This window comes from Passer domesticus, chromosome 10 (genome assembly GCF_036417665.1).
Source record: "Passer domesticus isolate bPasDom1 chromosome 10, bPasDom1.hap1, whole genome shotgun sequence".
NCBI classification, from domain to species: domain Eukaryota; kingdom Metazoa; phylum Chordata; class Aves; order Passeriformes; family Passeridae; genus Passer; species Passer domesticus.
The window spans coordinates 6174766-6191026 of record NC_087483.1 but is presented as its reverse complement, the minus strand read 5'-3'; the positions used below and the strand labels follow the sequence as shown (position 1 = coordinate 6191026).

The 16261-nt window shown below is 45.4% G+C and overlaps 1 protein-coding gene across 12 annotated transcripts in view; it reads right to left on the bottom strand.

The window, feature by feature from the left end:
* The window catches only part of AGAP1 (ArfGAP with GTPase domain, ankyrin repeat and PH domain 1), a 307984-nt gene that overhangs the window by 154914 nt on the left and 136809 nt on the right, over positions 1–16261 (bottom strand). For 11 of the 12 annotated variants that reach the window (XM_064433496.1, XM_064433498.1, XM_064433500.1 and 8 more), the window contains 2 exons: positions 10834–10989; positions 5676–5768 (listed from right to left, as the gene is read on the bottom strand). In XM_064433496.1, coding sequence (XP_064289566.1) covers positions 5676–5768; positions 10834–10989 — 249 coding nt within the window. The remainder of the gene's footprint in view (positions 1–5675; positions 5769–10833; positions 10990–16261) is intronic. The other variant, XM_064433492.1, reaches the window with a different exon arrangement.

Below are 16261 nucleotides of genomic sequence, written 5' to 3'. Positions count from 1 at the left end.
ACACAGAGCTGTAAGGAATGGAAGCAAATCCAGGGTTCTGGGTCCCTCCACACGTTTGCTGCCATCCTCTTGAAATGCTTTTGGCCCTTACCTGCATGAGCCACTCTTATTTCAAAACACAACCTGATGTTGAACTCAGAAGAGAGAAGCCATCAGATAAGCCCTGGCACCACTGGCTGTAGCATCATCTGTCTGTCGTGCTCCTCTAGATGGTTTTTTTCACCCTGTCAAGTCAGATGAATTAAGCAGCAAGAGCTGCTAAGATCACTGCTTGTTTGTTCTCTCTTCTGGTGGACTCCAAGTAAACATTTGCAGCCAGGAAAGAGCAAAGAGCATTTGCTGCTTGTGAGGACAGCGAGTCTTGGATGTGACACTTGCCTGGAGCACTGGGGTGCTCTTGTGGGAGTGAGGATGACTAAGGACATCACTCTGACTGAGCAGATGTGGCAGATGATCCCTTTTCAGAACCTATTTCCCAGACACTGCCGTGCCTGCTGAAATGCTCCTGCAGCTGGACAGACAGCTGTGGGCATTTTAAGGGAACACAGGTTTCAGGTAGGATGATCTCACTCTCCAATGGAAGGAGGAAGGTATCAAGAGTGTGGTGTGTTATTCCATGCAAGATTTGTGTAACTGGTGCTTAAACATCCCAGCAAGGGCTAAAAATGAACAGAAATGAGGTTAGGGAGTAACCCACTCAAAAATGAGGTTAGGAAATCAGTAGTGAAGCACAGGAAGTACAAAATCACTACTGAAGCAGGGGCAACACTGACCTACACCTGCAAGGAGCAGTGACATTTTTTATGCCAGGTTTGACATTTGAGGACAGCATCTTCAAAGTTACCTTTGCTGAGTTTAATGATTTTTTAAATAAAATTCAGATGCACATTGGGAAGTGCCAGTTTTGTTTATGCCCATCTAAAGGAAAAACTGCAGCTTGTACATCCAGGAACCAAACTCTTCTTCATGAATAGCAAATCGGTGATGCCACCCCCATGCCCTGACATAAAAAATATTTGCCATTTTTAGGTCAGAGTAAAGGAAAAAAAAAAGACAAAATACCTAATTTCATTAAGATTACTTTAATGTACTTAAATATGCCAAGCTGGCAGGCAAAGAAGGTCATTTGAAATATCACCTAAAAGTAAAGCCTGAATAAAATATTCCACTTTCTCCATTAATCCAGCCATTTGCAAACTGAGGGAAGGGAATGGATTCTGAAGTTCACCTTTGCAAGTCATGGATGGCAAATTTTTCACTGTGTCATCAATACAGCACTAACCATTAGAACATTTATTTCTAATCCAGGCTTCGAGTTTGTCATCCCTAAATGATGCAGCAATTTGGGGGCACGAGAGGGGCAGCACGTCCCAGGGTAAGCCAAGGGTGGAGGCAACGTGTCAAACACTGATTTTGGCCAGTTTTTGGTAAAAGAACAGTCAAGGTTATATGGCTGGAGTATATAATGATGTGAGCATCTGTGACTGAGTGCAAAGGGCAAAGAGAAGAAGGGCTGGGAGCAGAAAGTCAAGGCCAGCTCTTATGTATTTATTTACACTCCAGTCTGGGGGGGATGGGGGCAGGACAGAGGGAAAAAAATAATAAAAATTAAAAAAAAAAAAAGAAAGAGCACACAGCTGCCATCCCAAAAACAGACCTCCCATCTGCCACCCACGATTTGCATGTCACCTTCTCCAGGCTCATTTGTACTTCATTAACTGCCATTGACTTAACAAGATTTATGCAAATGACACCATAGGAGCTCGCTAACTCCCACTGCAATCAAGTGATTATGTATGTACAATTCTCCACAGCAATGAAAAATTAATACATGACAAGCCCCCTCACCGCTGAGCTGAGCTTCTTGCTTTTATTTTTCTTGTTGTGTGCATTTTTTTTTAATTTGAATATGCCCTACTGATAAAGATTTCCCAAACCCACAAAAACCAAAGTAATTTTCCCAAAACACTACAAAACCTCCCATCCTAGAAAGTCAATTCCCCAAAAGTGTGTAGCTCAATGTGTGCTTCAAAATATTCTTCAAAACATTCACTCAAGCTACCAGGAACAAGACTTCTTTTCCAGAATAAATGGGTTTGGAGGGAGGATTCTCCAACCAGAGCAAGCCACTCGCTTTTATTAGCAATGCTACAGAAAATAGCTTAAATATTCTTAGTTGAAGCACCTCTTAAAAGTAAAGAACTTCCTATGGATTTTAACTTGAAGCCAATATTGCTCAAGACTTTTTCTGACTCTGATTTGCACAAGATTTTTAAGTAGCACACAAGTGAAATTTTGTATAATTTTTAAAAATGTCTGACATTCCCAGTTCTCAGCAGCTGCTAAAAGTCCAGGATTTAAGACATGCTGATGTGGCTGTGCGTGCACAAGGTATTGCTACCTCCCCAGGAAATCTGCCTTCCCAAAATTTCACTCACTTTAAGAGTATTTTGGCAGGAGTGAGCAGCCACCCTTTAAAAACAAGCCTGCTTTTCATTGCCTACATTTTGGGTTTCTGCTGGGAGCAGGAAGGGTCATCAGGACAGTTTTATATGGCTTAGCCCAATAAAACCAAGCTTAGCACTGCAGTGAAAAATCAGCTTTACCATGTAGAAAGGACACAGAGAATAAGATTATTAACTCTTTTTGACCAGGCTTCTCTGAGTTAAGGATAAAGCCCTGAAGGAATGAGGTGTTTGCTTGGAAGGAAACAGGCTACTGACAATTCTACCTCCTTCATGGAACCCTGGAATGGTTTGGGTTGAAATGGCCCTTACAGCCCATCTCCTTCCAACACCCTGCCATGGACAGGGACACCTTCCCCTAGACCTAGGGGGTGCTCAGGGCACCATCCAAACTCTCCCAAACTCTCAGGGATTTCCCTTAAACCCACAGGGATTCAGGCACCAACAACAGCAATGCAGGAGCAGGTTGCAACTCCTGGCTTCTTTTGACCAAAACCCACTGGCAGCTGTGCAGGTCCATGCCTGGGGCCCAGAATCATCAACAACTCTTCCATAGTGCTGGGAGAGAGTCCATTTTTTCCTCAAAATCAGAACATTTCCAGCCTCCAAGGAACTTGATTTGGCTGGAGGTTTTATTGTTTGTTTGTGGGGTGTTGTTTGGTTTGGTTTTGTTTTTTGTTTGTTGTTGTTTTGTGGGGCTTTTTTTGGTGGAGCTTTTCTGTTGTTCAGTTTTATTTTCCCACATCAATCCTGGGAATGCTGCAGCTTGAAACCAGATTTCTCCTTCTATTCCCAAGTATCCCAAGCAACAAGAGAGAGGGCAGGAAGAAACAGCCCCAAGTTGTACTAGGGAAGATTCATGTTGGTTATAAGAAAAGATTTCTTCACAGAAAGAGAGGTCAGGCATTGGCACAGCTGCCCAGGGCAGTGGTGGAGTCCCCATCCTGGAGGGATTTAAAATTTGTGAGGATGTGGTGCTTGGGCACATGGGTTAGTGGTGGCCTCGTTTCAACACCGGACTTGGTGATCTTTCAGGGCTTTTCCAAACTTTATGGCTCTGTGACTCCATTTGCCACAGAAAATACCATGATGGAAGGGGTTTCTTGTCATAAGAACAGCAGCACAAAGATTTTTAGCTTGAGAAGTTCCCTTCCACATCTGTCTTATTCCCAGCATGAAATAAAAGGCACCAACTTTCCCAGCATGAATTTCTGCTGCCTCAGAGAGCTCCAAGCACCTGGCACCTGTGGAGCCCCCTGAGAACGTGGCTGTATCAGCAACTGAACCTGGAGCCACCCCTACTGACCAGACCTCCAAAATCCCCCTGCCATCTGAGAATGATGTGAAATCCCACTGCAAAAACCTCCCTAGCTTCCACCCCAAAGCCCAAGGAACGGGATGGACCTGCTGAGGATGCACATCAAGGGTTTGTGGGTAATGGCTTGTAGGTGACAAATTGAAATTACCATAATTGTGATTAGTAACAAGGAGAACATGTTCTCAAAAGATTGGTCATATTTGGTACATAAACAGGGCTGCAAGGAGTTTTTCCATACAGAAATTCCATATATTTTAAGGGATATTTCTTTACAACACACTGTGGCACAATCACACTTACAATGTTTACCTTATAAAACTCTTCCTACAAGTGTCTTTTTAATCAAATTAATTCCATACAACAGCATTTCAGGAAAGAACAGTATGTATGCCTGGAATAAATACTGGCACACCTACTCCACAGTTTTACATTCTCAGCTGCACTCTTGTTTAATTAGCATTACCCAAAAGGATTGCAGCCGATCTAACCCATCCTGTACCATACCAAAGCCATAGGAAAATAAAACTGTAGCTTGCTTTAAATGCCTGGAATCTCCTCCCCTGAATGCAGAGCCAAATACTGAACTCCTCTGCTTTCAAACTGCTCTTCTGGATTGCAGCGTGCTTGATTAAAATTTGCCTACTAGAGATTCACACACGACAGCATTTTTGCTGCCTGATGGTCCCAAAAGGTCTTTCAGAACGACTTCAGGAAGAAAAATCACAGCTAATAGCTAAGGGTACAAAATCAACTCCTCCTTGCATCCAGAAACAGAGGAAAAACACACAAATACCCAAAATATGTAAACCAGACTCCACACAGGACATCCAGGGCTACCTGGCAGATAAAGCATGGATGGAGGGAAGATCAGGAGAGGCAAGTGAGCCTCTGGAGGGGAGGAAAGGCACCAAAACAATTGGAAATAAACATGTGGAAAGAAAATAAGTGGAAAAGAAAGGGAGCTTATCTCTAGCAAGTCAGCTCTCACACGTGAGTAAACACTTGCAAACACTGACAGAGAAACTGCGTGAGAAGCATTCCATGGGAATGTGGAGATCTCAACCACATGGACCCAGTGCCATTTCATTTGAGCAAGTAAATCATCTCATTCCCCAAATACTTCCCATCCAACGCTGGCACAGCTTTTGCTTTTGAAAGGAGTGTTCCCAGCTACAATTTAGCATCGAGTTTCCAGGCTAATGAAAGTGCATCTCGGCTAGTAAAAACAGACCAAAACAAATCCTCGGCTTCAAGTCCTGTTGTGTAATGAGAAAGTTTAATTAAGGCCACACATTACAGCTGTAAACGTTCTCTTATATAATAAGGTCTAAATGAAACTGAACCTAATCAAAGTTACAATTCCTTCATTAGCAAATTACAAACAAGAGCGCGCAGCTGACACACCGGCCATGATTATCACAACTAATTGCCTCGTTGTTAGGGAGCAGCCTGAAACTGTGTTCAGATGTCCGTCTGTGGTAGCAAATTAGGGCCACATCAGGCTATTCCTGCCATCACAAGGGGCTCTTGTCGAGCGATCTGATTTACCCTGCGCCTGGCAGCACTCGGCCCAATCAAAGCCCCCTCTACAAAGGCAGCTTTGAAGCCAGCACAGCCTAGAAACCCGCTCCATATGCAGGCCGGCAGACTGCACTTCATTAGGCCTGTTGTCACATTTTCCCTCTTCTTATTCTAATGATCCTATTTTAATACACATAGGAACCTCTCCTAATTGATGTCAAGTGAGTGACTTCCACATTCATCACCGGCGCACATCAAACGCCGCTCCGCGCTCGCCCTGCCACCGCAGTGCCTGGACCCGAGGTGGGTCTTGTCTCCCAACTATGGAAAGCAGGGAAGGAAAAAAAAAAATACAACTATTTCGGCATTACCTGTTTAATTGGGATTGCACGGCCGCTTCCAATGCTGTCTGTTCTGCTCTCCAGGACCTTCTTCTCTTTGTCTGGGTCACTCCCTTTCCGAGACTGCAGAGCGAAAAGAAAAGTTTGTGCTCCATTAAATGCACACAGAGGATGCTTTTATTTGCCTTTTTTTTTCTTTTGGGGCAATTAAAAAATACTTTGGCAGGTAAATACAGGCTCAAAATTGAATTTACACAAGTACACAACCATCCTAAAAATGAATAAATTTCCCATCCACCACCCATAGATTTCAACCATCCACTAGTTTGAAATGCATTGGGGTTTAAAGAGTTACAGCTTCACTGTCTGAAGACCCACAACATCAGAGGACACGTTTCTGAAGTTTCCAACAGTAGCTCCAAAGAGGAATGAATGTGCCATCTCCTCGTTAAAAAAATTTTAATACAGCCATGCATACATTTAATTCACACCTGTGTGGCTCTTAGAAATGTCAGCAACTATTTAGAAATATGATTTTATAATGCTGGATTTGACCATACGGACTTCAACTTATTTTTTTTTTTTTAGAAAGTTGGAACTGCAGGAAAAGCCGATGACTGGAAAAAGTTATCTGAACACAGTGTGGAAAAATTAGCATGAGGAGAATTTTACCAATGTCTAAAACGCGAGTTGCTTTATCCTGGCTTCCTCCAGAGCTGGAAGGAGTGAGGTCACAGCGCTCCCTTCACGACTTTATCAAGTTATGTGGGAATGGGAAGAAGTTGTTCAGATCGCAGCCTGTTATTGCGACAGAACGCACGGGCGCAGTGATTTTGACGGATTTATTTTATTACAAAAAGAAGACCTGAGAGTCATCCTCCTTAATAACTGCGCTGACAAGTGACAACTTCACTCCATTACTTTCCAATGGGAACATTACTCACACAATATCGGAAATGGGAAAACATTTTCGAGTGCTTTTCAACTCGGCGATGATGTATGAAAGGAGCCCACTGGCGGTGTCCGGCACCGCCATGGGGAGCTCATGAAAACTGGGGCAGTGAAAACCAGAGCCCGCTCCAGCGGGAAGAGACTCCGAAATCAGGAGGAGAATCGGGAGCGTGGATCTCTAATGCCCGTCTCCCCCATCCCACAAAGGGGTGGGAGGAAGAATAAAACCCGGGAGCAGCTGCCCTGGGGCGGGAGGGGAGGACTGGAGTAAGAGCATTCTGAGCTAGCATTCACCCAGCGGGGATCCCGCGCCGCCGGCCCCGCTCCGCCGGGAACGGGCTCCGATCGCCAGTTACTATGGATCGGGGCAATGGAATGGCGTGCCGGGGAATTAAACAAAGAACTAATGAAAGCAAGCAAAACAAGTGGGAGGGATGAAATCCAGTGTGCAGGATAACTATTGTTCCTCGCCCTTCAAGACAGATTTCTGCCTCTGAAAGTGCCACTTCCCAAGAATACAAGGCAAAACAAAGCTTCAATGGCGCAAGGCGCCCGTAAGTGACATTGTAAAGAAACTCAGTGAAGGTGCCCAAATCCTTGGGAGGGGAGTTGTCAACTTGAATGTTTCTTTTTTATCTGACTTTTTTTAGAGAAAGAACCCTGCCTCTGAAATGCGGGCTGAATATCTACGCGCTGTTTTTCATTTCTGGTTTTAAATCATCACTATTCCCTAAAAGTTACTGCAGCTGGAAATCACACGCTGCACGTGGAAGGGAAATGCCTACGTGCAAAGTACTGGTAAATACCAAAAGTACAGAAATGTAGGGATTTCTGCTGGGCAAATTCACTTCAAGCTGCTCTTAGTCACAGAATCCCTAACGTTTTCCAGGGGAAAATCTTTGCACGCTCTGCTATTTATAAAGATAAATTGTGCAGTGAAACAGAAATCTGATCTTTTATGCTTTTGTACCTATGACACACACAATATGTCTTATATCCTAGCAGAAAAAAATCCACTCCAAACCATGCTGGAGCAACACTTCCCAGGACTTTTTCCGATGGCACATCTACACAATAAATGCTTCGATTTAAAACTTGGTGCCAGCAAACCAAAAAAAGTCTGGAAAAATTAAAGTACCTGCATGAACATCATTGGAGTGATTTCCCCAACGCACTGGAAGTCACTCACAGACTTAATCCACATAAAACTTGGCCCAAGATGTCACATCTGAGTTTGGGCACAACCAGACCCAGATCAGCAGTGCTGAGCACCCCAAAAGTAAAATACTCATCCCTAACACTAGAGATAGAGACATGGAGCTCATTTTAAGTCTGAAAAACTCCCTTGGAATTCTGTAAATATGTAAGACAGGTAACACTGAATGTGGGAAAGGTGATGCACCTTTCTATGCCAGAAATTCCCTCACCCAGTGTGGGATCAGACAAGGTCAGAATCAGCTTCTTGCCCAGTGAACCTCATAAATACATTTTAAATCCTTACCTGCCCTATACAAGATTATTTGGTGGTCCCTGCTATCACACTGTCCAAAACAAAGGATATACAAAGTTATATATTTTCACTTAAGGGGAAAATAAGCTGCTGCAACAATAGCTTTACAACAAACATCAATACTCAATGTCAAAAAGATGTGATGCTGCATTTAATGCACTGAACATGTTTAAAATTCTCATCCCTATTCCAACTCAAACTGTAATTAAGAAGAATCAAATATTTTCTGCTTAGCCCAGTCCTCTTCCAACAAGATGATCTAAAGATCACTAAAAAGATTTCCTGTTAACAAGGGGTAACTTGGAATTATTAAACAGAAATATGTCTGTAAGAGATAAAGGCTTAAGTGACTGGGAAGAGAAGCACAGCAAGAAACCCAGAGCTAAACAGTAAAATATTTTAATTACACACTCTGTTCACAACCAGCATTTTCTGTGTAGTTATCTATTTATTCAATTAAATAATTCCAGGTTGTAACTTGGCACAGAAACTGGGTTACAGCAGAGTGGGTGTTAAGTACTTCAGGACATAGATTACAGAGCAACTCATTAAACAACCTCACTACACCCACCTTAAAAGACACAACTAAATCTGCAAAGGCAAATTATTACTATTTTTCCCAGTTATCAGACATTAAGACAACTACCAACACCCTCTCATGTTAGTAAATACAGCTCTCACTAATTACCACAAACCAGAGCTTTAGTCTGTTTACAGCTGACTTAACATTCTTCTCAAACCTTCCTGAGACTGTAGATGGGTCTGGTTTTCTCTCCTCCCTTTCTCAAATCTACAGCTGCTCCAGACGGAAACATTCCCAGTTTCCCAAATGCCAGCACTACCTTCAGAGCCCTGGCAGCCCCTCACACCTCCCTCAGCCCGGCCATGGATGGACGGCGATGTTTGCAGGGATGCAGCAGCATCCCAGCTCTGCTTCCAGAGCTCTGACTGCTGCTGGTTTCTGGGCTGACACTGACATCTAGTGGGGCTGGGAACTCTGGAATTCTCCCACCAAACTCCACGTTATTCCCACCAATGGGAAGAAATCTGCACGGCTGTTATCAATACAGTGTCAAAGCTGGGACACTTCTTCCCAGGCCACTCATTTTGTTGTTTTCCACCCGCACATCTGCACCCAAACACAAATGCATAACTTCCCCTCCTTCACAGGACTGGGAGATCTGGGTTTAAATCAAAATACCTCTGTTGGGAGGGACACAGGATCCCTGGGGATCTGTGCTGTCAATCAGAGCTCCAAAATGGTGACAAACTTTCCACTTGCTGATGGTGGAGAGCTCAGATTTCCCTCAGAGTCTGAGGAAATGGTTTTTTTGGGGTTTGTATGTGGGAAGTGAGCATGATATGACCTTTGGAATGAAATATATAAATTCTCCATGTTGACAGGAAAGTTGTGGGCTCCTAAACACAACTAACATGTAGCTACAACCCCCAAGGGAGTTACAGGAGAGCCCACAGCCCTTCTGAGTTTGCTAAGACATTTGTGACCTGTCAAAAAACTGCTTACAAATCACAGTTACACCTGCAACATGATCCCAGAGCTTTCAGCAAGAGGGCTTTAACCAAGGAAACCTTCACTCAGGGCTTCACTAGCATCTCCCAAACTACTTCTGCATAACAAAGACCTGTCATATTGCACCGGGCAGCTTTCTATTTGATTTTTTTTTTGTTTGATTTTGGGTTTTTTGGCCTCTCAGTGAAGCAAAAAACAGGTGGTTTGGAAAGAAAAAAAAAAAAGTTACTTTAATCTCCATCATCTTTTTTAACCCTGGAGAAGAAAAAAGTGAACTGATTCTATATAGTAGTAAAAGTAGACTGCAGTAGTTATGGAATAGTTTAGTTTGGGAAGGAGCTTAAAGCCCATCTAGTCCCACTCCTGCCATGGGCAGAGACACCCTCCACTATCCCAGGCTGCTCCAAGCCCTGCTCCAGCCTGGCCTTGGACACTTCCAGGGACCCAGGGGCAGCCACAGCTGCTCTGGGCATCCTGTGCCAGGGCGTCACAGGGCGGAATTCCCTCACAGGGAAGGAACTCCTTCCCAATATCCCATCTACCCCTGCCCTGCCAGTGGAAGTCCCATCACTCCAGGCCCTTGTCCCCAGTCCCTCTCCAGCTCTCCTGGAGCCCCTTTAGGCACTGAAAAGGGCTCTAAGGTCACCCTGGAGCCTTCTCTTCTCCAGGCTGAACAACCTCAAGCCTCTCATCCTGTCTTCCTAGGAAAAGCACTGCTGTTTAAGCCTCAAACAGAACCACCCAACGATAATTCCAAAATGTTCTTGGTTTTGAGTCCACAGCTCTGTCTCAGCACTCCTGTGCCATCAGAGCAGCCCAGCTGCAGGGGCTGAGGCTCAGGCTGTCCCCAGAGGGCTGAGGCTCAGGCTGTCCCCAGAGCTGCAGGGGCTGAGGCTCAGGCTGTCCCCAGAGGGCTGAGGCTCAGGCTGTCCCAGAGCTGCAGGGGCTGAGGCTCAGGCTGTCCCCAGAGGGCTGAGGCTCAGGCTGTCCCAGAGCTGCAGGGGCTGAGGCTCAGGCTGTCCCAGAGCAGAGCACAGAGGGCTGAGGCTCAGGCTGTCCCAGAGCAGAGCACAGAGGGCTGAGGCTCAGGCTGTCCCAGAGCAGAGCACAGAGGGCTGAGGCTCAGGCTGTCCCAGAGCTGCAGGGGCTGAGGCTCAGGCTGTCCCAGAGCAGCAGAGGTCCCCTGGCTGACTCACCGTGAAGAGGTTGGATCGGCGCTTGGACTGTTTACGGACAGGAGTTGGTGTGTTGGCAGTGGGAGGAACATCAATCCGCAGCTCCTTCTGGCTGGTGCTTGGAGTTGATGGGACAGAGGAGGAATAATCACTTAAACTCCCTCCTCCATTACTGGTCTGCAAGGATTAAAGGGAGTTTTAAACAGTGGTACGCTGCTTTCAAGAAATGACAATCCACAGCTGTATCTTATTTACTCCTCATTTACTCCAAATTGATGCAGAAGTGCAGCCAGGGCTCAGGGGCTCAGCAGGGCTGCCCTACTGCCACTTTCCCACACATTTCCATTCCAAGCCTTTAAACATCTCCCCCACCATTATTTTTTGAATACTTGGATAGCTCTGTTTATACAGCAGGCACATTTTCATTCTACACAGTATAACCTTAACTGGGTAGCAACAGTTTCATTTGTTTTCTAGTGTATGAGTAAGCAAAACAGTGGGGAAAACCTTCCAAATCTGCATTTCTACTAAACTTGATTCTAAATACCCAGTGCCATGGAGCTGCATAGCTGGAGTTAAATCTACTCTGGAGACACCAGATCACTGAAAGCTGATCTAGAAAATGAACATAATTCAGGGGTGTAAAATGGCTACCAAGGGGTTGGATAAATCCCAACATATTCCAAGCATCACAGAATCTCCCACAAGGACAATCGAGTCCAGCTCCTGGCCCTGCACAGGATTTGCTGAAGCCACTGGTGCAAAGATACAAAACTTGTAAGTAAGATATTCCAATTTAATTGAAGCAGCCAAAACTGTGATGTTACATCCTAGTCCTGAACGAAATAAAGCTTTGAGCCTATAAAACAATAAATGAAGAGATCACAAATTCCTAAAAGGAGGAAGGTGAGAAAACCAGACAGAATGGAAAGGATCAAAAGATGATTAAGAAAAAAGTCTTAATTTTTTCTTTAAATGGACTTATTAGACATGACCTAAGTACTAAAAACACCACTGAAGGAGGAGATGCTCTGTGTGCTGATGCAGGACTGGGGCAGGACAACAGGGAAAATTCTGCCTGCTGGGGATGGAGAACTCAGCAGAGGAGCAGCAGTGGATGAAGGGGCTGGGCAATAACACACATAATTCTGGATGGAGAAGAAATGTCTGGAATGCACAGAGAAGGGGGGAAGGCCATCTTTAAAGCAGTCAAGTTTCCTGGAAGAAGTGAGGAAAGGTGGTAAGAGGGTATTTCCACAACTCCTGAGGAGAAAGATGCCTCATGGCACTTCCCCCATGTTCCTTGGGGATGGGGATCCCAAGCTGTAACCAGTCAGGATGGACAAGCAGGAGACAATCCCCTACAGCCCCCAGCTGAAATCTCTGCATGTTCCAAGCTCTCTTCTGATTCTTGAAGCTTTCCCAAAGCAGGGAGCAGGGGTGAAGGCACTGCAAGCAACAGCAGGGCCAGAGACATTTCCTACAACACTCTCAGGTGCCAGAGGAAGCAGCAGCAGCAGAACTGGGAGATGTGTACCAAACAAAGGAGATGAAATAACAGCATTGGAATGATCGTTTTTAGTGTCCTAATGGAGAATAGTAACACTGGACAGATGAGCAGGACAACCTGGGAGGAGGTAGCCCCAGTTACCCCACATTTGCTTTTCCTGTCTCTGTAGCAGCTTGTTCCCAAACCACTGCATGTGTTGGAGATGAGAAGGGTGGCAAGGAAATATAATTTTTTTTTTAATTGAAATCACCAGATTTATACCCTAAGACCCTACTTCCCAGATGGAGAACATGAAAGATTCCCTAAAATTTTGCCTTTAAAATATTTCATTATTTTATAGCATCATTTTACACTTTTTGCAGCTGTCTCCTGCATTTCTAAGTGATTTATAAGTAACTCCTAAAGGAAAACACAAACTTGTTGGATATTCTATTCCCCAAAGACACACAGAGAGTTTCTATAAAAGAAATCCTGCAGGCAATGTTTCTGTTCTCACACACCAAGCCCAGTGGATTTCCAACTTTGTAAATAAAACTGAGGTGATTTCAAAATAAGCCAGTGGCTGGAACAATGAGAAAACGCAACCAGAGAAACACTTGCAAACCATAGAATGGTTTGGGTTGGAAGGGATCCCAAGGATCATCTAATTCCAATTCCTTGCCATGGGCAGGGACACCTTCCACTGCCCCAGACTTCTCCAAGCCCCATCCAGCCTGGCCTTGGACACCTCCAGGGATCCAGGGGCAGCCCCAGCTTCTTTGGGCACCCTGTGCCAGGGCCTGCCCACCCTCACAGGAAGGTATCTAAAATGCTTGTTCTAGATGAATATTAGGTTAGTTAGAAACAACCCTGTAAATACAAAACACCTTCCCAGGAGTGATGGAAATCTCCTTGGAGAATGACACTGCTGACAGGAAACATAACTCTTGGCACTGCAGTCCACAGGGATGGACACTGAGGGACTGGGGAATGTCCAGGGAAGGGTCTGGAGCCCCAGAAGGGACTGAGGGAGCTGGGAAGGGGCTCAGCCTGGAGCAAAGGAGGCTCAGGGGGCCCTTGTGGCTCTGCACAACTCCTGACAGGAGGGGACAGCCGGGGAGTCAGGCTCTGCTCCAGGGAACAGGGACAGGAGCAGAGGGAACGGCCTCAGGATGGGCCAGGGGAGGTTTAGATTGGATATTGGGGAAAATTCCTTCACCAAAGGGTCACAGAGGAATGCACAGAGACCAGGCAGACATGGAAGCATGGTGCCATTTTCAATCTCCTCTCACAGCAGAACGTAACAGCTGAATTCCAGGAAAGCCAGCCAGTGTGAGCACATATGCAGACTGCAGATTTCAAGGAATTAGTCACTGGTAAAACCATCTTTCCATCTCTATCTTCAAAAGTGCAGCTCACTGCTGGGGATTCCTGTTTTGAATGTGCACATCAGTTTGTCTGGAGAGGGGCCTGGAGCCTTTCACACAACCGCAACAGCAGCTGGTGTGCCAAAGGCTTTTCCAGCTGTTTTTACAACAATGCAAACTCGAACCCAGCTGCAGGTAACTCCTCAGCAGGTTACCCAACCCCACACAGAGGCACTGAGGACCAGAGGTGGGGCTGAGCTGAGCAGCCTCATGGGCTTGGGAACCAGATCATCTCCACTTCTAGGGGCTGAGCAGAGTAAACAGCCTTTTGGATCTGTTTTTATTGGCACAATTCTTCTAAGTTAGTACCTTAAAATTGCCTTCCTGATATGTCAGGTGTAAAAGGCAAGCAACTCCTCCAGCACCAGGATGAATTTAGGGAAAAAGAATGCCTCTGTGGTGTTTTGTGAGGGAAAAGGGAACTCATTCTTCTCTGAAATTAGACTTAGCATGGTATACAAGCATATCATGCCTAGGAAGAATGTCAAGGCATAGGGGAATGTGGGAATGAAAAGTGGGACAGACATGCAGAGCACAGAGATACAGAAGTGACTGGTCTGGACTTGTAAAATGTAAATTAAAGACCTATTCCAAGATGTCCTGTGGCCAGTAAGAGGCCACCAATCCACTGCACAACACTTCTTCCCCTCTAAACAGCTCAGTCTACCTCTTGAAGTGGCTGTGACTGGAATACCTGAATGCAGCAGATAGAATGTAAGCAACGTTGCACCATCCCTCTTGTTGACAGAGTATACAACAGCTTTGTCCATCATGTTCATGAATGGTAATCCTTGGATTTGAGAATAAAATTCTTTCCATGCATTCTGTGCTGCCCTGAAAGCCAACAGAGGTACCTGAAGTACCTACAAGGGTTTTCAAGGAAAACCTTCCCCTTGACTGACACAGACATTAAAAACTAAGTCAGGAGGACAATTAAGCAGCACCTACTACAAAGACAAATGGATTTTGTCTTTGGAATAGGAAGCATCTTACTGTGTGAGACAGGCCTCTGGAAATACGTAGCTACAGACATTCCTGAGAGCATTTTCTGGAAGGGATCTCACTGAGGCAGGCACCACCTCAGACTCCTGGACATGCAGATGGAGAAGCACCCCCACACACAGACAAGTTTGTCACAGAATCCCAGAGTGGCTGGGATTGGAAGGGATCTCAAGGCTGATCTCATTCCAACACGCTGCCACAGGCAGGGATACTTTCCACCAGATTAGACTGCTCCAAGCCCTGTCCAACGTGGCAGAGTGAAACCACAGAAGCTCTAGATGGTGCTGAGCCTTAGAATTCCCCCCAAGGTATGCTAAGGACTACTCTGGTTAAGGTGACACTCTATACCTCTTTTTTTCCTCTCTCTAAAGCCTAAGCTTTTGACTGCAGAGTCATCTGGAGAGTTTGCAGGAGTTCAATCCCTGGGATGATCCAACCAGAGATGGAACAATATCTGCCTTTAGCTGAAGTGCTGTGTGTAACCACTGCCTCTGAAGGCCTCTGCTCCTGTGGAGAATGCAAGTGGCAGGGCACTGCACCGATAATGGGGTTGATTCATGGAGGAAATCTTCAGAGAAACATCATTACGCCAAGAGAGATGTTCCAAAGGGCAAGACACCAGCCAGTCTTCCAGCCAAGATCAGAGATGGCAAATCTTGCCCCAGATCATCTTAAACTTGGAATTGCAGTTGCAAAGTTCTTTTAAGTCTGGGATAAGGATTCAGCTTCCTTCCCTTAAACAAGGTCATACTGCCTTTAAGTGTAGCACAAAGGAGATACGACATGAAACAGATTTCTGGCCTCTACTTTTAGGCATGACATCAGTCTCAGAAGAGAGACATCTTTGACTGGTGATGCAATTGCCCCTTTAGGTAATTATGACACCCGGCAAAGGCAGTAAAGAACATTATTTCACTTTTATTGAAAAAGAATCTAGGAAGCCTTATCACAAAAGCTACCTCTCCTTGATTTTCCCAAACAGTTCTTATCACTGGCAAGAAGTTTGCTGCATAGGTGATGGTGCTGGTCTAGAATTTGGTGTTTGCTGTTGACCTTCAAACTAGACTTGTGTAGGAAGCAAGTGAGCCCCCAGATATTTGATGTCCTTCAACAAAAAAGCTTCATTAACAAGAAATGCCCCCAGGGAGGGCGAGTTCTGAGGGCTGTGGCCATGAACTGGTCAGAGACAGAGCAGCTGAGGAAACCTGGAATGGGAGAACCTCTCCCACGTGAGAACTTGTTCCTCACCAGAAGCTGCCAGGGCTCTTCTGAGGAGCAGCACACCTCACTCAGCACCTGCTTTAGAAAGAGGGGTCTGAACTCCAGCACTCTCTTTGGGCTCATCAGCAAAAGCCACAGTCACAGCCTGGGGCTGTATCAGGGCTCAGCCTGAAGCAGAGTGAGTCACAGCAGAGAACTCTGAAGACTAAACTGGCACCTGCAGTGGGAGAAGTTACTCCCTTCTGCCAAAAAGCAGGCACTGTGTGGGATAAAGGTCCATAGTCAAAACAAATCCTCATGTGGGTGGCTC